The 26,697-nt window shown below is 26.0% G+C and overlaps 1 protein-coding gene across 1 annotated transcript in view; it reads right to left on the bottom strand.

Moving 5' to 3' along the window:
- LOC129966641 (RNA exonuclease 1 homolog) overlaps positions 1–24,302 on the bottom strand; it is a 33,618-nt gene extending 9,316 nt beyond the window's left edge. Inside the window, exons 1-7 of the mRNA XM_056081141.1 lie at positions 23,905–24,302; positions 16,728–18,400; positions 12,369–12,458; positions 12,075–12,200; positions 8,905–9,108; positions 4,734–4,868; positions 3,136–3,388 (exon numbers count right to left, since the gene is read on the bottom strand). Coding sequence (XP_055937116.1) covers positions 3,136–3,388; positions 4,734–4,868; positions 8,905–9,108; positions 12,075–12,200; positions 12,369–12,458; positions 16,728–18,400; positions 23,905–24,004 — 2,581 coding nt within the window. The 5' untranslated portion in view covers positions 24,005–24,302. The remainder of the gene's footprint in view (positions 1–3,135; positions 3,389–4,733; positions 4,869–8,904; positions 9,109–12,074; positions 12,201–12,368; positions 12,459–16,727; positions 18,401–23,904) is intronic.
- Between the last annotated feature and the right edge of the window lie 2,395 nt (positions 24,303–26,697).

Below are 26,697 nucleotides of genomic sequence, written 5' to 3'. Positions count from 1 at the left end.
TATTGACTTTGTTTGAAAAATTTGAAATGCTTTTTACAGTTGTTTATCTTTCAAAGATCACATTTTTAATGCCACTGAAAGTTTTCAAACAGCCAGTAATCATCTTCTTCATATCCTGTGAGATAAATGACAAAAACCAATGGTATTTGTGTCCTCAAAACATTCTTGCATACTCCAAAATAAAAGTATTCCTTCCTTCTATATGAATTTATGAAGGCCGTGAATGCCACAAGTACTCACTTTTATTTTAACACATGAGAGTTGTATGCTAGTAAAGAAAACTGTCACTGATGAATTAACTGATGTCTTTGGCAAACAATAGTTATAAAAGATCAATTTTTGGAGACTGACTCTAGAGCACAACTTTTGATAACTAACCTACAACATGTAATTAATATAAAAACACCAGACATTTCAGAATTTGTCTTGGAAACCTCTTTTTTTATCACCTAAAACCAAAATTTGATATAAAACTGCAATTGTAGTCACAAGATCACATATCAAGTTTTAGTAAAAATTGATTGTAGAATGAATGACCCATGCAAATTGAAATGATATACATAATTTGGACTTCCTTGTTTTTTGTTCACTTTTCATTAATAGATAATCCAATTATTTTATTATTTGAATGCTTCATCAAACATTAGATTACGCATATTAAAATCAGTCTGACATTTTAATAAAACACTCTTGATGCATGGGACAAAGCTGAATGAAATACAAGCTTTTAGTTCCACAAGAGAACATATTGGCAATCTTATTGTTTGGGAATGTTTCTCAGAACAAATACAAAATCCTTTTATAAATATTATATGAAGTCCAGCATTCATACCAAAATTTCAAAGATCAATTCTGCATTTAAAGCATTTGAAGACACAATGAATGGTGTAATAGTATTATAACCAACTGCTGAGCTTGTTGAAGATTGTTTGGCAGAATTAGTAATAAACCTGCTTGCTCCATCTATGCCTACTTCACTCATACATCTAGAGAAATGATTGTTGACTATACTCTGTTTCACCCTAATTTGGCAGTATTGTAAAAGGTAGAAAATGTGACTCTCCGCGTTGGGAAAGAGTTCCCCATCAATTCCAACTTTAAAATAGTTAAAATGCTCAGAAATTTATCAAATAATATCATAAATTACAGAAATCCTTTTTCTATCAATATGTATTTAAAATTATTCTCAAGTTAAAAGTGCTTATATGTTAAGTATTTTGTAAATAAAGCGAATAAATAAAACTAAAAGATTGACATAATGAATTCCACTTTGGCTAGAACCGGTCTTCAAGGTCAAATATTTGGCGCGCTTTTCTTTTACGTCTCCGCCAACTCAGCTTCATTCAGTTCGCAACCATTATCATCTTTCGTACTTTTTTATTCTCGCTTTTTTAGCACCTGATATTTTTGATACTATTAATCGCATTAGTAGTTATTAGTTTTGTTTGGTGAATATTTATTCGATTCGTCATTTCTATTAACTTCTACAATGTTTGAAAAAGAGAAAGTGTTATCACCGACTACGCTGTGCACACCTTCAAGACGAGTGAAACCAACAAAAAGTGTAGCACGCAGAAACATATTAAATGTTTATTCTCGACTCCGAGAAAATCCTTAAGATTCTATCAATCAAATCGTCAATAAAGTTTCGCATCTTACAGATGTTTCGCAATGAACAGTTTTCCTTTTGAAAAAAGAAATAAAGGCATCCTTTAAGTACCCCTGGAAAGAAGCGACCAGGCTCAGTAGATAAACATTCAGGTCTTGTAAAAATATGATGATTTTACATTATTCTGTATTTGACGAAAAATCCATGCATTTTTTTTGCAGAAATGAGATCCCAACATTAGATAAAGTTTTAAAAGATGTGAACGATGATACAGATATCTTTTCGTTAAACATTAGCTGAACTACGTTTTACAGAATATTGAAAGATATAGTGTTTTCTTTTGAGAAACGGTGAAATGAAATGAAATAACTTTAATGATTTATTGAAATAACGTGTCAATAACATTGAAAAAATAATGAAAATAAGGAAACAATTAATTCTTCGATAAAGTGATAATATTATAAAGTAAATAGATATTTACTATTTGGCGAAAAATTTGAGAGATAAAGTTTCGCCAGCGATCTGCATTTCTAGTAACTTTGTACTTTAAAGTAACCCTGTTCCCCTGACGACGACTGCGATTCGGCATGCCTAGAATATACACTACTGCCAAGTTAGGGTGAAACAGAGTATAACAATATTCAATATTATTACTCCCCTCCCCCATTGATAAATTTCTCAAGGCGAAAAAAATGCAAACTGATCTCCATATCCCTGTTAAGAAATAACAGATTCATATTTCACCTTTTTTTTTTTTTTTTCCCAAAGACTTTTGAAGTCCTGAGAACAGCAAAATAAAATTCAAGGACTTACAAGAGCCATGGAAAGCTGAAATTTCTTTGTTTTAGGGTTATGAGTTAGATTAAATGCATGCCTATGTAGTATAAAAAGTTCTACAATACTGAAACAGACAGTACAATACTAATTTTCTTTACAAATAAACTTAATTTTTAATTTTTATTTTGCAAACATAGAGCCATATAAAGTTATTCATGCCTTATTTTCCTAAAATTATTATATCAAATTTGTGAATAAATAAATTAAAATGAATTTTGAAATGATTAATTGTAAAAATGTAATACAAGTAAACAATGCAGATAAGGTAAATAAGATTAATAACAATTTTCTTTTGTTTATTTAGTGATTATTATATTATTAGTTTATTAGTTTGCAAATACATTAAAGATACAAACATGAAATAACATTCATAAAATTATATTATCCATCTTTGACGCATTACTTAATAATAAATTACATAAGATTTTTTGTTTTCATCTATGCTTTTTCTTTCCTCACTACATCAAATAAGACACCTGTCTTAATTAGCATTTAAACATCTTTAAAGTACTACCATTATCACCTTAGAAAAGTTAGTTTTAAAAATAATGCAGCTGCAATCAACAGTTGCATTATTAATTTGACAAATAATGAAATTTATTTAGAAGGAAATATCTACATTAGTTGGCAAAGAATACTTTGAGTAAAGAATTCACAAAGCTAGTCGATAAAAAGAAGATACTATTTACCTTTAAGGTCAGCAACAGGTTGAGCTTTCTTTCTTTCAATACTGAAGCTCGCACGTTGTGACATAGGTCCATTCAGCATTGCTTCATGACTAACAGTTTTAGCATTCGTTGTTGATGACACTCCATCACCTTTTTTATCTGAAGCATTTTCATCTTTCCTATGCCGCAATCTATTCAATGCATTGGATGCAACATTCATATATATTGCTTTGCTGGAGCTCCTCTGATATGCTTTCTTCTCTTCTTCTAATGCCTAAGAATATCACACAAAATATTCATTTCATAAGTTAAGGCACGACCAAATTTAAATTTCACAAAGGAATAAAATCTCAAAACAACTAATGCACAGAGCTTGCATGAACAAATAATTTTCAAATAAAATGATTTTGATTAATAAATTTTGATAATTCTCTCTGAAACTAATTTTATTATTACTGCTTAATGGACTGAAAAACACCTTACCCCATCTCCTTACATTTACTGCAATTACTTTATTTTTTTTAAGTCTGAAAATTAAATATATTAGACTGTGCAATAATCCATGAATTCCTTCTTTTCCTTTTTAAATTTGCAAATGCATTTAGAAATAATATATACTGGGAAAAAATCTTTCAATTATTTTAAAAAAGAATTTAAATCTTTACAAAATAGTAAAAAATTTGATTTGCAATTTTGATTGGATTTGTGATTTTTAGTGATTTCATTTTTTTAAATTTATTAATTTTAATCATGGGATTTCAAATCATTAAATGAAATGAATGTCAGGGGGATAAAATTTATTAATTATGATAGAATCATTTTTTGTATTTAATTAAAGTATTGAGACAGGACTGCTGAAGTTATGCATGAAACTAATACTGAGATCTAAAAAGCTGTAAAACTCCTAAATATTGCCTACTGATAATCTTGGTATTTCAAATGATAATAATAATAATAATGTAGAAATAAGGGTTTAGCTAAAGTCTATCATCAAATAACCAGGGTATTTTTTTTATAAATTAAATTTGATAATTTAAAACAAATCTGAAAAACTAACGAGTTTTTATTCAAACTAATAATTGCTCAACTCCAAAAATTACTTACTAATTATATTACTTTATTGTTCATTTACATAAATTTATTGCAATTGGAAAAAGAATCTTGGAACACTAATAAAATTTTGATAATATGAATGAATGATAAAACAAATAATAAGAAATAGAAAGGAGTTCAATTTATTTCTATGTAAAGATGATAAACATTGTCAATTCACAATTATTGGCATTCTAATTCAGCAGTTTTTTTTAAATTCAATATTAGATTCACTTTAGTATCTCTATCAGCAGTTGGTTAATTACTTTTTAAACTCAGTTCACTAAATATTATAAAATGGTAGCCTCATAAATTTGTGTGATAGAAACAAAGTGATAGTTTTGTAATAAATATATATGATCTCATAAAGCACTCTCATAATTAAATAAAAAGTTTATTTTTTTTTTCTTTTAAATTATATCACTGGGTAATTTTTAATTCAGAAACAAGCCATAGCTAATTAAGTATAGAAAAATTGACCAAGAAATTACAAAAATGTAAATAAAATATTAGGGGGTGAAACGTACACTTTCAAAGGCTTCCTCTTCAGTAGCAGAAAACTTTATGTACTCATCAATAAAAGCATTCAAAAATTTTTGGCGCACTACAGTAGGAACTTTACTGCCATAATCCATGGGAATCACAGGTCTAGGTTTCTTTACCTAATTAAAAGCAGAAATGAAACATAAAGACAAAATTTAAACATTAATTCTAATGACAAAATTATTTAAATTTTTAAAATAGCAATTAGATTTTAAAAGTAAATTTGAATCAATCTCAAGTAAAAAGAGTCTACTTCTTTCAAGATAATACAGAAAATTCTTGAATTAAGAAGAACTTTTAGTCAAGATAATTAAATATTTATAAAGTAAAAAAAGAGAATGAAAATTTATAAAGTATATCAGAAAAAAGGCAATTATTTAACCTTGTTTTAAGATGTGCTTTCACTAAAAATATGTAATTTTAAAATCATTATTTATACTATTTTGAAAACTTGTCTAGTAACAAAAAAAAAAAAAAAAGATACATTTCAAAATGTTCAATTTTTAACTATATCAAAAATAGAATGAAACACACTATAAATAATATATAATATGCCAACTTATACTATTATCAATTATTAGTGACATGAAATAAATAAAGAAATGAAATAATAGAAGATAAATTCAAATATAACAAAAAAAAACTTGTATTGATTATCTAAAATAACACTGACAAGTTTTAGAATAAAAACTTTAAATTACTTTAATTACATGTAAAAAGTTATGTATATTTCCATATGAAATAAGTATATTTATAACAAATATTGGAAATTATACATATATTATTATTATATTATAATGAATAATATATTATATAAATTTATAATGAATAATGGAAATCAGATGAAATGAAATTTTAACTTTTGATTAGAAATGAAATTTTAATTTTTGATGCAAAATAAAAATGGAAAAATGAATATTATGAAACTTTTCTATAGTATCTATATTTTCTGTAATACAAAATGAGTTTAAAAAAAATCTCAACCAAATAAAAGCCAGAATTATAATTAATTAATTAATTATATTTGACTGTTAGTAAGATTTGACAATAAATGAAATATAAACCAATTCATTCATCAACCCAGTGAAAAAAAGTATACAAATTCCAAAGCTTTAAAAAAAAATTACAAAGAAAAAACTTTTTTTTAATATAGAGGTTTGAAAAAATAATTATAATTGAAGCAATAAAAAAAGTGGATTCAAACTTTTAATTCACTTTGAAAATACTTTTCTATCTGAAACAATAATATTTAACAGTAGTGTCAAACACAATCAAATAAATCTATTTGAGGAATAGCTCATCGTGCTTTTTGTTTGATTACATCATAGATAAAGGAAGAGGTAGATTAGATATAAAATGTGTTCCTATGACAACAAGCACCACAGAATCTAATTTAATTTATAATTGTTATATCTTCATGCATTTACATTCAAGTCAGAATTTTTCAACAGATTAAATCATTTTTTAAAAAAAGCAATAAATGGGCACATTTTTGAAGTATATGTTTTAAAAGTTTATCTAAAGAAAGGTGAAAGTTATTAACTGTTTGATACAATACATTTCAAAGTTTTTAAAACTAGGTATTCATGAAGATTAAGATTTCAATACATATATATAGTTTGCTAAATTACAAACTTGTTGCTTTCATAAAATCCAGTTAAATAATTTTATTTATTAAATAATAAAAAAAGAAGAAATTCATAACTAACCTTTTTTTAAAAAGAAGAAATAATTAATTTTTCAGGTGATTCAATAAATTTCTACATTTAAAATTTATTTTTATTTTATCTTGATAATGTCAATAGAAAAAACTTCGTTCTGCTTTTTATAAAGTGGCTTAGAGTACTTTTAAGCATCAAATTATGTAACACTGTAAAACAAATTATAATTTGTTTTTCCTTTTCTTGAAGAAATACATCAATTAATATAATGGATAAAAATACAAAAGTAAACATAAACTCAAATTTAAATACTAATTGCAGAAGTATTGAACTCCAGTAGTTCAAAAGCTTTGAACAAATAAAAACCATATCACCTTCTATACAAACTTGCATAATATACAAAAAATAATATAAATAATTGTGTTTCAATTATATGGTAAAAATTGTCTTGAAAACTAATATACAAAGCAAGGTAAAAAATAAAAGATGGTTAAAAATCCATCAGATTGTTTCAACCATTGACAAATTAAGTACAATTACATAAAATATTATAAAAATCAAAGAATTTTAAAAGTAAAAGTAAATATTGTTGAATTAAAATTATACATAAAATAAAAATTATCTGAACCAATAGCATTGACTTTTAAAGGAATATATAAAACCACTTTAAATACTAGAAAATTACTAAAAATTCACATGAATTGATTAAACTATTTGTACAAATTACATAGTCAAATAGTGAGAGTCAATATTCATACAATGTATCGTGTATCTTAATAATAATAATAATAATAATAATAATAATAATAATATATATATATATATATATATATATATATATATATATATACTGGGTGAGTTTGGCCTAATCTGTCAAACAATAGAAGAGCCCTGGTGGATCATAAAACACTATAGTAATCCCATCCTATCTCTTACCGTTCACAAGTTCTAGCAGATAAAGTCATTTTGCTATCAATCGGGACGAAGGTCTAAATTGAAAAAGTTTTTGACAAACCTACAAATAAAAAAAAGCACCTACTTTGAAAGAAAGGAAAAATCCAATAAGATGACCTTATTTTCATCAGGATATCTGATTCTAAAACTAAGTTACAAGCACCTTAACCTTTAAAGTTGATTTACAAGCATTGTAACCAAATGCAAAATCAAATTGTAACTAAAATTTTAAATGTTGAACATTGCAAATACTGTTCTAGCTACAATATGTGAAATTTATCAAAACCTTGCCTATTCCATCAGTTTTCAAATGAGTTTACAATGAAATATACCAATGTTTTTAGTTCAGGAGAAATTTAGTCTTAAATCAATAAAATATATTTTAGTGATATATAAATATATCAATAAAACATATGCTAAAAAATATTTTTTTTTTTAAATTTATAACATAAAAAATTGTTATCATTAAAAAGATAATTTTTTTTTTAAATTTTAAGATGATGTAAAAATATGTTAAGCATTTTTGAAAGTTGTCACAGAAAAATGATAAAATTTAGCTAAATTTTTAATCAGTATTATAATTAAAATTTTAAAAAAATTCTGTAATTGTACACATTTTCACCCTCTAAACTATATATATATATATATATATATATATATATATATATATATATATATATATATATATATATGTATGTCTTTGTTTAGTAGCTCTAAGGTTAAATAGCATGGCCCGAAGAGACCAAAACACACACTTACACCTTCATCTTTGTTATAAATAGATAGTGATTACATGATTAATGATGTAAAATATCTTCACAAAACATAAGAAATTACCAATAAAATTGTAAAGTTTTATTTGAAAATGTAATTAGTCAATTGCAGTTGCTGTTGACTAATCTCTTCTTGTCTAGAATAACTTATTAAGTTAATACAAAAAGAATAAAGGGGAAAAGTAGAAGCTTCTAGTAGTCTAAACAGACTTGGAACATCTACATTTCACATGTGGTATAAGTTTGATTTATCTCTTAAACATTTGTACCAACTTGAAGGATTTCTGTTTATTTATGATTCATTGGAGGAATGTATGAATTAAAAATTATTCTACTCATATTTTATTCCATTTATTATGAAAGTGATATTAGTAAATTTATAGCAATAAAAAGACCAGTTAATTCTTTTTTACCAATTTTATTAATTCTACTTTGATTAAAAATTAACCCATCATAGCTTCAAAAACAATACTTATTTGAAACATTAAAGTTTACTAGTATTTTTTTTAGTTCATTCAAACTTTAAAAATCTCAATGTATGAATGAAAAATAAATATATATAATAGTTTATTTAAAAATATAATAGTTATTATAAATCTTAGTAAATATTATAGAATTTCAGTTACCACTTTGTGCCTGAATTAAGAAAAAAATCAGAAAACTATAGAAAGAAAATAATATTCACCTAATATAACCTGCACCTCCTTTAAATGTTCAATCTAAATGTTTGTTAATTAACATGAGAAAAACGAATAAATTATACTCACAGCATCAGGAACATGTGCAACTCTTTTTGTCACTTTTAATGTTTTAGATACTGTAGATGGTAAAGGTGAAAAATCAGAGATTGTAGAAGATTGGTTCAATCTATTTTTCTTTGCTATTGCAGCTAAAAGACTGTGATTTGTTACAGCTGAAATACGCTTCTTTTCCGGGAATCTTCCAGGAGAATTTAAATTGGCATGTTTAGCCTGAAATAAGAGAATCATATCATCAATAAAATGAATATTTTATAAATTGACATATAAATATATTTATAAAGTCAAAGCAAACGAACTTTAAAGGTAGGTCAGGCAGGCAAAAATGAATCATCCTGACAATAGAATACAGAATAAATTAAGAATTGGAAAAATATATCAGTTAAAATGCACAATATGGGTTTAATGGAACAGATATTTATTATAGAAAAATTTAGAGTACAAAAAGAGTAACAGATTTAGGCATTTTGAGGCAGTGCTCATTAAAAGGTATCTTAATTTAATATTGGAACTCAGCACATTTTTAATTTAATGAATATGTTTTTAATTTATATTAATTTTTTTTTAAATTTTAATAGTGTGAAAATTTGTTTTTATTTTTTAATATTTATACCATGAAAAAAAGAATAACTAAAATAATAAATTTCTTCCAAAATTATTAGTTAATGATTTCCTTACTTACAAGTAAAAGCATTTAATTATTATAATAAATAATGAAGAAATAATAAATATTACACAAATATAACATAAAAAACAATATTACAGAATCTGACAATTGCAATGTAACACAAGCAGCTGATGAATAATTAATAGTTCCAATACATTATAATTACATTTTAACTAATGATTTTAATAATTCTTCGAAATTACTTATTTTACAAACTTACTTATTTGACAATCAAGTTAATATCTTAAAAAACTGCCTGTGGGTTTCTCCCTTAGCCCAGCAGCCCAATCAAAAATCTGTCAATTTTGAACATTTAAATTAAGTACCTCAAATGTTTAGTGTTGATACTGTGCCCTACTTGATATAACTTTATCTATCACACTACTTATTACTTCTAATGTTATTCTTCATGAAAATGGATTGTTGAACTATTGAAATCTTGTATTCCATTAGATCTGTCATCTGGTATATCTTTTCTTCCACTTGATTCAAAGATAAAAGGTTCCCTGAGATATTTTGTATTTGGAACCCAATGTTATATCATAAAAATTAATGTTTCCACATACTTTAGCTTTAAAATTTGCCTCACGATTTTAGAATAGGGGGGAAAACATCATATACATAGTTAGATTTTTTTATTCAACTTCCAATAGATATTGATAAGGTTTTATATCAAATGATTCTTATCTTTCTACTGGCACAGTATTTGGCATCACTTAGTCTTCCTTTATTCAAAAATTTGTGGACCACAAGAAACAAAGTAATGTTATTTAATATTATTTCATTGATGGGACAATGCTAAGCAATAAATTAAAAATAAAATAATTTTCTTTCACCTGATTATACAACATTCTGTATTGTATCTATTTCTTACAATTTAGGTTAATTTTTTAAGAACTATTAATTTCAAAAATCAAGTCATCAACAATCAAGTTATTTTGTCCATTTGTTAAATGACTTTCAATGGTTCATTCACAGTTGTGAGTTGATTTACTATTTAATATTTTTAAATTTCAAATATTTAACAATGCACTATTTTCAAAATGTGAATAATGTTTATTATGTTAGAATAAAAAGATTTTTTTTCCCCCTCCAAAGTTTATCAGGAAAGAATATAGTTTCATAATAAAACCCCAGATAAAAACCATTCAGTTTTTCTGGAATTTTTTGTTAGTGCAATATCAAAGTAATACAAAATTCAAGCTTGTAGATAAATGCGATTCCAGTGACAGCAAATATCCACTAATGTTAAAAGAACTTTTTTCTCTTACACTATTTCATATTTCAACTTAAATGAAATTGAACACTTTGTACAACACTTTTAAAAATAAAAATAGTAATCAGTTACAAATGCAAGCAGTTAGATGTTTCTTAATAGATTCTTATATAAACAGATCAACTTAATCAACTGTCGAAAAGTAAACAGAAAAATTATCTGTTTTCTGACATAAAATAGATTTATAAAAAATTCTTTAGAATTTATCAACTTTACAAAACAACTAGTAAATTACATTTGAAAAAATGATTTAATTTTATTTTTATTGAGAAATTATTTTAAATTAAATGGCAGCAATATATTTTCAAGTGACTATTAAAAACAGAACAAAAACAAATAAAATATATTTATTTCCACAATTTGCCATTGTAAAGATATGTTCTTTAAAAATAACAGTTTTTTAAACATGGCCCTATCAATGTCAGTAATAAAACTTTTTCATTTTACAAGATATACCTTCATTATAACATTATTTAAAGGTGACTTCTGAAAAGATTTACAGTATAAAGGAATTGTAAAATTTCTGTCAAAGCAAATATTTGCAATGCACTCTTTATAAACTGGGCTAACTGAAATGAAAATGCAAGATTGCAAATTGTGCCTAAAGAATAATCACATCAATCATCAATATTCTTTAAGTTGAATAAAATTAATATTGAATGGCAACAATATTTTAGTATGCCAGTATTAAAGATAGAAAGTCTTGGAATAATTAATTGTGATTTGTTTTAGGTTAAGTGATTAGTGTTGTATTAACAATTATTTTCATTGCAAGCCATTAAATGGAAATGGAATGTTAATTGTCTTCTTATACTGCCTTCCCATAAGTAGTTCTCTCTGAAGATGGCATCTAATATCTGATGAATCAAAGGAGATGGGAAATACATATTACAAGTGCATGTGACAGAAATCTGGGATTATTCTGAATTATTTAATTAGAGCATGTTGTCACATATTAATATTATTCTTCAATTACTCTGGCTAAAGGACATTTATGAGTGGATACTCAGCAATAAGACTCTCAATAATATAATTGAAATATTTATAATTAAATCTGCATTTGGGATATTCAATTAGCATTTTTGTAATATATATAATTTCTTTAGATATATAATTTAGCTAATAATATTTCATTACTGAATGCTACATAAAGAAGGTTCAAAGCATTTTTCATCTTTGAAGGGGAAAATCTCCACAGATAAAGATAACAGAAATATAAAATTGTAACATTCTTACTTTTTGTTCATTCTCGGCTCTCAATTCTTCAGCTCGTTTTTGTGCTTCTCTTATTTTAGTGAATCGATCAAGCATTACTTGCCCGGGATTCATTGGTTGCCTCATACTTAGTTTTTTCACAACAGGCTACAACAGAATTCAAAAGGAAAAGAAACATTAAAATATTTGAAAACAATAATTATCATAGCACAATATGAAGTATGCAATTAAGATATAAAATTTAATATATAAATTTTAAATAACAATTACGAAAATTACTCTAGAATTTTAAGGTATATAAACTAAAGAAAATACCTTTATATTGGCAGCTCCAGCATGGGCTAAACGTTTCTTCTGCATTGCAGTGATGTCTCTAAAAGCAGCTTTAGCTTCTGCCGGTAAGCTCTAGATGAAAAAAATAAATAAGTAAAAGAGAGAGGAAAAGAAAGAACTTTATTATTTAAAAAATAAAATATCTGAATAAGATGCAGCAACTTTTGAAAAATCTTTTTTTTATAACATTTTTTAAATAAATTTTTCTACTTTTTATTTATTTATTTTTTCTTTTTACTTACAACAATAATAACTCATTGAAATACAATGGAACTAAGTTAATTTGGATGTTTGTAATTTGAATTTGCTTCTAATTGAACACATCCCCCCCCCCTCCCTCAAAACTCTTGAATATCCAACTAACATAATACTGATATACTTACTTCCTATTATTTTGTTTTATTTGAAGAGAAAACTGGAAACCTTTTTCTTTACTGAATTGATTTATTAAATTAAATATTTCCAAACCTTACACCATCAGGTCTTTTTTGTGAGAGATCTATTTAATCAAAAGTAATATAAAAAATCTAAGTTTTCAGAAATTTTGAACATAGATGTGAATTGGACTGATTATTTACTACTTATCAGTTAAAATTATTGCTTTTAATTATATGAGAACCATAGGTAATATATTGAAATTACTCATTATTTATCTATCATATACTGATTCTCAAACTGTAAAATATTAAAAATAAATCCTTACTATCATTTTCAATCTAAAAATTGTCTAAGTTACATTTATTCCTTTTATATTTTTATATGCAAATTTTTGGATAAAATAAATTTTTTTATGATCCTGTTACTTTTTATGGGACAAGTTCTATCAGACAAATAAGGTAACATTTCATAGGTTGGATATATTCTCCAAGCAACAAGCACTAAGTGTAATAGTATTTAATAAATTTACTAAAAGCTACAAATAAAGCAGATATAAAAAGACTAAAAACATATTTTCTATTTTATCTTGTAGCATGTAAAATCTGTTTTGAATTTTTTAAAAGCATATATTTAAAATAATTAGGTAAACCAAAAATCCAGCAGCCCATACACAACCATTGTTCCAAATTTTATTTCATATTACTAATGCCTATAACATGAAAATATATCATCAATGACAGTCCACTAGGATGGAATGACTGTCCGCTTTTATTTTCAATTTGTAATAGCGCAGAAAAATTGCTTTTTGGTATAGGTAAGATAAATTAAAAATATTAAAAATATTGGAATATGTCTTGAGGTGTGAGGTGCAGGAAGGATGTTAAAGTTCAATAAAACAATACTTTTTGGAACTTTTCCAAATATTTTTATGTGTCTCGATTACGAAATAAAAAGTTTTAAATAGGTGTCATAATATGAAAGAAATATTAAAACGGTTTTACTATTGCATTGACATGGCATCCAGGACACTGAGTCATCACTGGAGTGGATATTATTGAGAAGAGACAGAGATTTGTCTGCATATGGTGATCAGTGCAGAGCTGATGTCAGATCATTAGCTTTGCCAAATTCACCTGAGCTGGCATCTCCACTCCATCTATTGTATAACTGAATTGTTAGTTTGTGCTTTTTGTTGTGAGTAAAAATAGCTCAGTCTAAATTAGTGAAGATAAGACAAATGCTGCTATGTCCTATTTTGGGAAATTTAGTGATTTTCTTGAACTACCTACTTACAAATCTGTTATGAAGTACTTATTTTTATGAAGTGCTATTGCTATATTAGACATAATTCAAAATTGCTTCAAAAAAGGATCCTTCTGTGAAGGAAATATATGACACTTTAGTTCCCAAAACGCTCTAACAGAAAAATGGTTATAGGTAGTGACGATATTGCTACCAAAAGCGCTTTGAGGAAGAAAGAAGCAAGAATAAGTAAAGAACTACAGATTTCTTTTGGAGGACAAAAATGATTTAAGTACAGATCAAAATATTTACTGGATATGTGTATTGCTGCGTCAAGTGCAAATTGCTCACTAGAAACCTTGGAAAACTTGCTTAAATTGTATGTATCTTAAATCTCTGGCTAAACACATTGTGAAAGGTATACACCTGTGTGATTTTATATTAAGTCAAAACCTTCATGTACTTATGGTTCCAAACATCTGTTTAATCTTATCTCATATTCACGCAATCTCTCTGACGGCCTCAAGAACATTATAGACCCGATAATTCAAAGAAATGGGCACTTTGTTCTTCCAGAACATATCCTCTTGTCCATGCTAAGTGATGAAGGTAAAATTCAAAGAAAATTTCATCTACGACGTCTTTTAAAAGCAAGAAAAGAAAGTAGAAAAAAAATTAGTAAGTTTAAAACTCCAAAAATAAACTTTGATGCAAAGGATTACATCAACATGATCTCATGGCTTGAAAAAGGCATAATCCCCCCCCCTCCCTGTTACAAAATGTTTTCAGAGACTCCTCAAAGACTTCATACGGAAGGCATCTGAAGCTGGACTAAATAGTATAGTGGATCCAGTTACCAACATACCCCCGACTTCAATGTCCCACACAAACAGTGGAAAGAGCTGTGAACTGGTTATCGAATTGGTTCAAAATCTCTGTGGTTCAATCACCAGAAAAGGATACATAAAATCAAAAATTGATTTACAAGTGAATATGCCAAAATTTAACACACACACACACACACAAAAAAAAAAAAATTAATGTGGCAATGAAGTAGAAATGAACATTTTGTAGCTGTAACATTTGTTGTTATTAAGGATACAGAAGCAAGAAACAAAATTTGACATTAAAAATATTTTATTATTGTTATTATATTTTGTAATTAATAATTTTCCCAATTGTAATGCTTATATATGTATTTAAAACCATCTTTTGTAACATTATATATACAAAAAATTTATAAAAAATATTTTATTCAACTTTATAACCTTTCCATTTTTTTTTTTTTTTTTTTTTTACAAATTTTAAGTTTTTTTGCTTTACCTCAAGTTGTTATAGCATTGAATACAATTATTTAAAAATTCTTTTTGAACCTAAAATGCAACTTTTCCCAACTATTACTAAACTGAAATTTAAACAAATTTTTGTTATATTGAAGATGTTGTTATATTGAAATCAATTTTTATTACTTTATTTTTTGTAATCTAAAAAGCAACTTTTCCCCATTATTACCAAAATAATAAAAAATTTTTTTTTTAAGACCATTTTTATTTTACCCTATTGTTTGCCCTCTATTACCCTTGATTATTGAGAGACATTTTAAAAAAACTACTGTACTGCACAGCATATCCTTTATGGGAGAATACATTGACCGAGTTCTCAAACCACAATCATTATAGCAATTTTGCATTTCATATGAAAACCCATGATTTTTAAATATCCATGTCATAAATGGTTGCCTACCACTACTCAGTTTCAAAAGATATTGGAAAATAAAAATACGGCAGAACTCCTAGCCTTAACTACTAAAATGATTCTGCTTATTTTACTCCTCACTTTGGAAACATAACTAACCAACCAAATTGCTCTTTGTTTATGCAAACATAATTAAAAATAAAAAACTGGCATATATATATATATATTATAATTTATTCTACAGGATTCAAAATCTTTACATATATATATATATATATATTTCTTCTATATAATATTCAAACAATCTTACCATAAATAGTCATGACTGTTACCTTTATTATGACATGAGTACTTAAAATTTTGTTTATAAATACTAAAACATATGAAAAATCTTAGCAAAGATTTTGTGACAATTTAATAGATAATTTTACATTTTAAAAAAATCATGCTTCCATAAAAATAAATAAATAAAAAAATTGTGCACTTGTGTATTAACTGCATATCATTAATGAACATAATCAATGTCAATTTAGAAAGAAACTATTAGTGTGCAAACATTGGCAATTAATCACTGACATGCAGAAATACTTAAATTCAAAAAATTGAGATGCACATTAAATGATTTTATACAACTTTTAATTTTTAAACAAATAGTTAAAATTTACTTAAAGTAAACATATAACAGACATGTAAAGATTTTTACCCCAAGCAGTGATAGATATACTGTTAATAACAAATAATATAATATTGCATCGAATATTCTTAAGGCAATTAATCACTGACATGCAGAAATACTTAAATTCAAAAAATTGAGATGCACATTAAATGATTTTATACAACTTTTAATTTTTAAACAAATAGTTAAAACTTAAGTAAACATATAACAGACATGTAAAGATTTTTACCCCAAGCAGTGATAGATATACTGTTAATAACAAATAATATAATATTGCATCGAATATTCTTAAGGTAGGCAAGATGCTTTCTGCATAACAAAATTTTTTAATGAATAGCAATAAAACAAACCTCTTTATCAGGTGTTAGGGGGTCTTGTTTGAATTCTGGATATGTTTCATTAAAAATTTTCCAGCACTCTTCAGTTACATCAGAATCAGAATCAGATGACAAACTAATTACATCATCACTCACATCCATGGTATTATCATCATTATCACTATCATCATCAGTTCTTTGTTTCTTAGAAGAAGATGATTTATTTTTAGAAATTTGTTTTTCACTATTTGTCTCCTCCAGTTTCCTTTTGGATGTTTTACTTTTTGTATCCTCATCTTTGTTAACAGTTTTATCCTTATTTTTTTGTGTTAAATCAGAAGATTTGGAAGAATGTTTTGTGACATGGTCATGCTTGCTTTTTTTCACAATACTGCTACTTGTCACTTTTTCATCCTGAAGTTTAACTTCTTTCGATTCTTTAGAAGACGATTTACCTTTTTCTTGTTTACTACTTTTGTCAGTAGAAGATTTTTCATTCTTAGAAGGCACAGGTTTATTCTTCTCACTTTTATTGTCTTTATTAGAGGCTTTATCAGATTTATGTTTTTCAGTTTTATTTGTTTTACTACCTTTTTCAACATGTTTATCATGCTTAATTTTAGATTCCTCCTTTTTAGAAGATTCTTTTGATACATCTTTAGACTTTGATTTATTAGAACTATTTTTATTAGTTTTATCACTAACTTTATGTTTTTCTTTTGATAATGAATCTTTTGCACTATCAGAAATTTTTAGTTTCTTGGCAGGATCAATAACTTTGTTTTTCTTTGATTCATCAGAATTGGCAGATGAATCAAAAATGTCTGCTTCAAAAGGTGCCGAAGCATTTCTATCTGCATCACAATCATACACACTATTTACACTTGTTCTGACTTTTTCTTTGTTTGATGAAGAGAGATGTTTATTTCCTCCAGCTTGAGCATCATTTTTAGTTTCAACCTTAGTAACTTTTGGAGTTTTAGATTTACTTTTGATAGTCTTTTCAGGCTGCTTTTTAGAAAGTGATTGTTTTAAAGTTGATACAGGTTTTTGGAAATTAGCCAAAAGTTTTTCATTTTTCTTACTATCTACCAAAATTTTATCAACAATCGAAAACTCATCAATTTTCTTTTCATCAATTTCATCTTCCTCCACTTTGCCCTTAGAAAGTTTTTTATTGTCAACACTAGTTCTAGGATGGTCTAAAATAACACAATCATTTTCATCATCATCACTGAATTTCGGCACATTTTCCGAATTATCTGTTTCCTCCTCCGAACTACTAAAAGCAGGTGCATAGCCTTCATCTAAAGCAATATCAGACTGGTCAACAAAAGTCACACACCGTTTAGATACAACTTTCACTTCTGTTGGATCATATTCTTCAATTTTCTTATTCTTTTTAGATGGATATGAGTATTCTGGAGTATATTTAGGAGAATAAGTTGCAGTATTATCAAAATGAGAATTGGAAGAATTAAGCTCTTTTAATTTAGATATTGGAGTTGGATTGTAAACTGGTATTGCAGAGCTTGGAATAGAATTGCTAGTCTTCAAAATTCCAGCAGGTTGAATGCCTTTTCCATAAGAAGGCACATAACTAGAAGAAACATCATGATAAGTAGATAGATTTGAATGGTGCAAGGCTGCAGGAGAATTAACATCCGATAAGTACTCAGTTTCAACAAGATTTAGGCAATTATCATCTACAAAAAAATATAACACAATATTAGTAAGTCAGAATATAGTAAATCAGATAGAAGAAATAATAAATAAAAACAATTTTGTTTAATTCCATTAATATAGCACTAAATATCACTAAGCTGAAATGTCAGCACTATACCATTAGTAAGTTATCACAAAAATAGGTAAATTTTGTCAGGGTAATGGAACAGCACCAACAATTTAAGAAAAATACTTTGAACAAATTTAATATTTTTTTCATTTTAATACATAATTCATTATTATAATTATTACAGAAATCTTGTAATTTTCTCTCAAATTTACTACTAATATATAATGAAAATTAAATTAAATTGGATATTAACTCATGGAAATATTAAAATGGCCTAATGCCATAGAGAACACACAAGTATACAAAATTTCAAATTTTTAGCATGTTAAATGAAAATTTATTAACACATTTTTATATTTAAAAACATGAAAAGTGAAGCTAGATAAAATAGTGCAAAAAAAAAAAAAAAAATCCAGATTTGTAAAAGAATAGAAAAAAGAGAAAATAGTTATAAAATGAACTACATTCAATTATTTTTTATGAAAATTTTTGCATGTCAATTCTATGTGCTCATTTCATTCAATTGTAATTCATTTTTCACTGTAATTAATCAATCTATAAAATTTGTATATCTATAAAATCATCTTAAGTAAACTTATTTACATGAAAAGAAGTCTTTTAGTAAAAGAAACTAATTGTTAAAAACTTATTCTTTGCCTTATTTTGTTCTTAACTTTGGTTACACATATTGGTTATTGTTAGGACACGTTTCCATATATATATATATATATATATATTATTGATTTTACGTAATTTTCAATGCTGATTTCAAAAAATAATGTTTTTTCTTCTATCACTTAAAACTTTTTCATAAACAATTATCTTATGAAAAATAACAAAATAAATATTTTAAAATTTTTATTTTATCACCTTATAAATATATACTTTACATTTACATCCTAATTTTGTCAGAATTTAAAGGCTAAATAAATTAATGAAAAACGGTAACAACAATCCCTTACAATAACATTTACCAGAAGCTTTTTTTCTCACTTAAAACATTTACCATAGTAAGCCAAATAATGGAAAAAAAAAATTTCTATAAACTTCAATGTAATGAATAATTTTTAATAAAATCACTTGATTTTTTTGACATCGCTTATATGCTAAATTATACAGGATTCAAGCATAAAACAAAGACAGCAAAATCTAAACATCTGCATACTAGTATGAAAAATGATTCATAAATGCATAACAAAAAGTTTCATTGCTGAAAAGGGAAGTCTAAAAATAAGATCATTAAAATGTCCAGGCTCATGCTTGTTTGATCTTCCTTTTATTTCTTTTCCTAGTGTGTACAATGAGTAGTACCCAACTTGAGATTTGCATTTTTTTTAAAGTCTGACAATATTAATCTACTACGGGAACCAAAATCATAAAAATCTATCTAACTGCAGGCACTCAATGAGAAAAACTCAAAAAGGCCTTTCCTTTCTTTTAACTGCATTTGTTGGAAATGACCCCTTTGATTTCGACCACCTGTAACATTAATAGGTTATATTTCTCCACTGTAGTAAGCAGGTTAACTCTTTTGCAGTTTTGTCTTTATCAGGACCCTAGATATGGCTTTGTATCACAGTTTTATTTCATTTTCACTCTAATGTGGTAATTCAATAAGTGTGTAAAAGATACTATCAAATTAAATATTAAGATACTGAATAAATTAAATGAAACTTTATGCTGTACAATTGTTTGACAAAATTTCATCATTTTTATAATCTTTATTTATAGAGATAATACAAATAGAAAATTTTAATTATGATTATTTTAGATTCTGGAAAAATAATTGAAATTTATTAAATTTCAAAATTATTGCTGAAACTATGAATTTAGTTCATTTAAAGGCTTGAACATTGCAATGTGAACTTTATTTAATTTTTATATTTATAGTAAACCAATTGTTTTATAAACAAAGCAAAATTTATATATAACATTTTAAGATTAATTGCTTGTATTTTGTACTTGAAAGTGATCATTTCTTTCTTTGTGTATCACACTTTTCTTCTATTCCACAAACTAAAAGCAATATGGAACATTTTAATATAAATCTAATGTGCATAATATGGAGGATACTTTTTACTTAACGTAGTTCAAAACTTTTATAATATAAATAAATAGTAGCATTTCTCACTACATTTTTAGAGCTTAGTAGACCACTGAAAATTTAATTTTTTAATGAGAATTTAAATTTATAACATATATCACTTTTACAAAAAATATATTTAGAGTTTAATATAATCGGGAATTGAATTTAAAAATATATTTTCTACCCAAAAATTTTCTAAAATGCAAATAATTATCAAATTTTAAAATATAATTCAATAAAATAAAATTGGATATGGTTTACTTAGAATTTGATGTACAGGTGTTAATAATCACCTATAAATTAATTCATGCATATGAGTTGATATAATTAGTAATTTGTCTATAAGTTACTACTTTTCAATGTAATATTATAATTGTGATTATATTATGTTGAATAATAAATTGCTTAATTTCTGAAAGGTTTTCAGCTATTTTTCTGAAAACATAGTCATAAGGTTTGAACCTGCATGAATTCTTGATATAGGACGGCATTCGCTATTAAAGGTTAGTATTACGAAAAAGTGACATCACAAAATTATGGAACAGATAAAAAAAGCAATACGATTCCATCTAGTATAATTCATGATGAAATTAAAGTTACTCATTCCATAAATCTTAAGACTGTTTCTTGTGAGAAAGAAAGTTGCCAAGACCTGGTTCTGAAAACTCACCAGCGCCAACATTAATTTTAAACTTCTCCCAGCTGAAATCTCCTGACCTAAGGGGGTATGACACAATAACAAGAGAATTCAATGGGGCAATTAGAGTATTGCTGAAAAGTTTATTTGGGGGAAGGAAATCTTAACTCGTCACTGGTACAGCAGTTGTACTGCTTATAAGCAAAGGTAAAAAGAATTCTGGTACAGCAGGTGTACTGCCTGTAAGCTAAAGGTTAAAAAAAGTTTGAAACATGATAATCAGATTCATCTTAATAGGTCAAACTTTTTAAATAATTCTTCTTCAAACTAACTGGGCTGGAAGAGATAAGAGGACATTCTAAGGATTTTATCATTACTGAATTATTTATTTTTATATGAATGATCTACAAATACCAAGGTTTTGGCATTTTCTACTGCTTCAATCAATGTATTTATTGTATATTTCACTAACAAGTTTCTTAAGAATTCTATTAATAAAATCAAAAATTAAAACATCAAGCCTTTGAAAAATATTATTATACTTTTAAGATATATATATATAGAAAATATCAGAAACTATCCAAGCTAAACAACCTATTTGTTCACTTGAAATATTAGTTTCCTAGCTGTTAAATTATTGATACAATATGCAGAATTATTTAAAACTGTACTTTTGTTGTTTGATAAGACTAACAAATAAGAGTGTAAAAGAAACCAAAATTTCTGCAAAAATAAACTAAACGCCATCACAATAACTGGTAGATATTAATCATCTTAATTATAATGCCACATTTTGTAAAATCAAAGTTATAAAAAAAAGAAACTATGATTATAATAATGGCCAAACTGCAATAAAACTAAAAATTTGTAATTAGAAACAAACCAGTAAAAATTACTACTCCAAACATACATATTTTTATCACATTATTTAAAAAGTATCAGTTTGGTTGCAGCAACAACACTATAACACTATTTCACTATAAAAAATTAGCAAATGATATTAAAATCATTTCAGTTAATGAGATTTAATTGAGGAACAAGTTTTAAAAGTATCTAATATCAAACTGTGAGCAAATACAAATCTATTCTGGAATAAAGATATCAAAGGAAGAAAATTTTATTTCTTTATTTTATTTATTTTGTAATTATTATATATTAATAACTTTTATTATTACCAAAAATATTTGCAAATAAAACATCTTAAGGAGAGAGAAAAGGTACTTGTATTTTAACTATATACTAAGCATTCATCACCAAAGATCATATATTATTCTTTTGTGACTAAAATTTGATTCACTTCATAAATAGTATGGAATTAGATTTATAAAAAAAATTATGAGAAAATAATAAGTTAAAACACAATAGCATAAAATTCATCTTAAGATAATACAGGGGATAAAATCACTTTGATGCATCACGATTAAAACCATTAAATGAAATTACTTTTCTTTACTAAGAATTGTTGATAATCATATACGAATTGCTTTTGAAAATTTATCAAAATTAAAGGAAAAAAACTGCAATACAATTAACCTATGATCATTAAATGGCTAATTTATAAATTCTATAATGATGCAAAAGAAAAAAAAACATTTCTGCAAGATATTTTCAGAACATATCCTTATAAAAACACAAAAATTTACTTAATTAACAGAAATTTTATTAAATTTATAAAAATGGAAATGTTAAAACTGATTTTGCTCCTGTTATGAAGAACACGAGTACAAAAATTTTCTTAGATAAACATTGCAGAATTATTATATACAAACATGAAGCATCACAACAAGAGTGGTATAAAACCTAAACCCCTGCAAAACAAGTCATTATTACAGCACATCTTAAGCAGGAAGCCTATCCTAACTTCTTTTATGCAATTTTCTGAAGCAAGATCTTTTCTTTATAGTATGTTTTTATATAGTATTAAGAAATACTCTAATTTATGCAACAATATATGGTTGTTTTACTTTATATTATCTTCTTCTACTAGCAGGGAAGGCATGCAGTAGAAGGTTTAAAATAACATTCAGAATCTAAGGCATTTAGAGTTTTACAGAGTTTATTACAGCATACATTGCCAAAAACCTCTTCTCTCTCTCAAAAAAAAAAAAAAAAAAAAAGTTAAGATATGTATTTCAATATGACATTATTTTTCAAGTGACTATCATCATACTGTCTAAAGTTTCTTCATTACACTAATGATTCAATTACAATTAACAAACATTTATTAGAAATTTGTAAAATAAATTTTCAGCTTATTCTAGAGAAAATAAAAATTGTTATAAATGTAAGAACATAACTCCTTCTTCACCTCCCCCAAAATTTAACATTATTAGATCGGTTTCTTTTCTATACGGTTGCAATACTTAATTTACTACAGCATAGAAATAAATTAATATCCCCAAGAAGATCAATTTTATTTTCTTGGCGTAAGAATCAATCATCCTATATTATTCTAGATATATGAATTAATCTAAACTGTTAATAATATAGGAATCAATATACACTATTAAAGCTTTGAAATTTATTCAGACTTCTTTAAAATTGGACATTTTTATAATACTTAAATCAACATTATAAATACTTCATAATAAAAAAAAATTAAGCATTTTTTTCTTCAATTACAGAAGTATTTCTATGCGGATAGTTAAAATATGTCAATATAATATTAATATTTTGACTGCAAAACACAAACCTGTTTCTACATGCTTGAAGTGACAGTAAGGACGAAGACAAAGGTTTGCTTTGTCATATGGACATATTATGTCCTTAAAATATCCTTTCGAAGGCAACATCTTTAAATCGGCATAACCTGCTCAAAACTGGAAATTTTTTTCACTTCTTCAATAAAATAGACCATTTTGTTTCTTTGTTCGCCCACAATACATATTAAAACCAAAGCTGAGAGAAATTTTTTCAAAAATTAAGTAAACAAAAAGTTAATAATTTAAAGTGTTCATCAATAAAAAGTTTATTTAAAATCTTTTTTTTGATGTGAAAAATTTTATTTTTAGATGGAATAACATAATCTTATTTTATGTGGTAACATGTGAAAATACGAGTCGCCATCTAAAAAATTTTATTCCATGTTGTGTTGTACAACAACAAAAGACCTGTTGCCATATCTTTCGGCGCATTTATGGCTCTGAATTGACGAGATTTGAAACACAATTTCCCGTTTCGTTTGTATACGGAAATGACTATTATTTCAAAGACCAAGTTCAAATTAATTCTGTCATTTCAAATTAGGATTTTATCATTGTGAAATCAAATTCTTTTTATAATCAAATATCTTTAGATAATAAAATTAAAACACAATGACCTATTATGATTGAGATTCAAATGAATAAAAGACGAAAAATTAGCAATTTAAGTTTTCACTTATAAAAATCACGAAGCATGTATGGGAACAATCCATCCAAATTGATACTCAAATTTTAGAAATCATAGGTATAAGGATATATAAAGACCAATTCATTATTTTTAAAATATCCCCAAAGATGACAATAAAAAAAATCTTCAAATTTTCAGAAAGTATAAAATTTGCAGTTCTTCCCTGCCTAAGAATAGAACCGCAAGATTAGATCTTTTGGAAAATTTGAAGAACATGGAAGCATATATCGGGTTAGAAAATTCAGTTTTGGGTGATATTGTTGTTGTGACTATGACCCTTTACAAGTCCGCTGTCAGTTATCTGTCAGCGATTTAAGCCGAGTGAGCGTCTCTTATTTTTTCAGTAGCGCCAACTAGGGCCAAGAATACGACTTACCTACTTCATGCGTCACATTTGCTTGCACAACCACTTTTTACAGGTGGACAAATTCAAACATCTCACAGATGGAACCCAACCATGCCCGAACCGGATCCCGAACCCTGGATGTCCGGATCACGGGGAAGATGCGCTACCTCTATACCAGGCTGCTGGCGTTTGAGATGATATTTAATATAACGGTAATATACCTTCAGGATGTTCTTCATTAAAATATTAAAGCGCGATAGCCAGCCAATGCCAGAAAATAGCCACTGATTTTTTTATTTTTTTTTGCATTGTTTATATAATAAGAATTTATTACGTATTCAGCAACTCAACAGCATGGTTGTCAAGGCCATCATTACATAAACAGAAAGATTTTGATCCTAGGTGGGTCTTCTCTTCCTTTAATTTTTATCAAAATTTTTCAAATTAAATTTACAATTTACAAATAGTTTGAATTATTTTTTTTTCGTTTTTTTATGAAAAAATAAATGCCTTTCTTCTTATAATTGAATTACTGTTTAATTTTTAATACAACGGTAATCATAAATGTAAGTTTAAGGGTTATCAATCATTTAAATTATCATCTTAAAAAAACTAAAAAGTTTTAAATCTTAGGGTTTTAATAAAGACTTATTATTTGTTCTAACGAAACCGTATTTATATCGGAAATTCAAGACAGTAGCTGATAATTATTTAAATTTGTAAGCACAAATTTCAGATATTAATAATAAAAAAGAAATAATAGAAATCAAGTGTTAATTCTATTAAAATAAGATCTCTACGATCTGGCGTATCTACGGCACCTCTGCGTTGTTGATAATCTGAATGCTGGACAATTTTGTAAAGATATAATAACATTGTTGTAAGGCAGTTGGGATGTTATTGATCTTATAGGCAGATTTTTTATTCATGTGATATGGTATACTTGGAGCGATCTCCACCTTTCTGATGAAAGACAAATGTTTCTGAATGAAAAGAAAGTTTGTCTCTAACAGATTTCTTCAAGAAATTTTGCTTTTGTGAAAAATCAAAAGTTATCAATTGTATCAGATGTCAAAATGAATTTTGTTTCCAATTTTTTATAATAATTACCAATCTTATTTTTGCATGTAATTGAAAATAAATGTAAGTAGAAGAAATTTCAAGAAACATTGACAAAAACCTTTTATGGAGAGAGTAATTATAATTGATAATTATCATCATTTAAATTATGTTTATAATTATTTTTGTTTAAAAATTAAATCATAATTCAAATATTAGCTAATATACATTTATTCTTGCAAAAAAAAGGAATAGCATATTAATTAAAATTGTATTCAAGTTATTAATTTAATTTAAATAAATTTAAATTAAAAAATATATCCAAGATTTTTTTTATAAATCAAATTATGATTGAAGCATTATAAAACAAAATATTTATTTTTGCATAAAAATGAATAACATATTAATTAAAACTATCTTTAAATTGTTAATTCAATTGAAATCATTTTGCATTTTTTTAAAATGGCATTTAAATTTTAATTATTTTTTTAAAAATATTAAATTATAATTGAAATATTAGGAGATTCATTTTTGCATAAAAATGAAAACATATTAATAGCAACTAATTGCAAGTTGTTAATTTAATTTGAATAATTTCAAAGAAATTAAAACACACTCTCTAAGACAGAACTCCGATCTCCCATTTACGAAGCAATCCCTCCGAGGGCACCATAAAAGGAGGATGGGAAG

The sequence above is a fragment of the Argiope bruennichi genome, chromosome 4, assembly GCF_947563725.1.
Source record: "Argiope bruennichi chromosome 4, qqArgBrue1.1, whole genome shotgun sequence".
In the NCBI taxonomy this organism is placed as follows: domain Eukaryota; kingdom Metazoa; phylum Arthropoda; class Arachnida; order Araneae; family Araneidae; genus Argiope; species Argiope bruennichi.
This window is presented reverse-complemented; position numbering and strand designations above follow the sequence as displayed.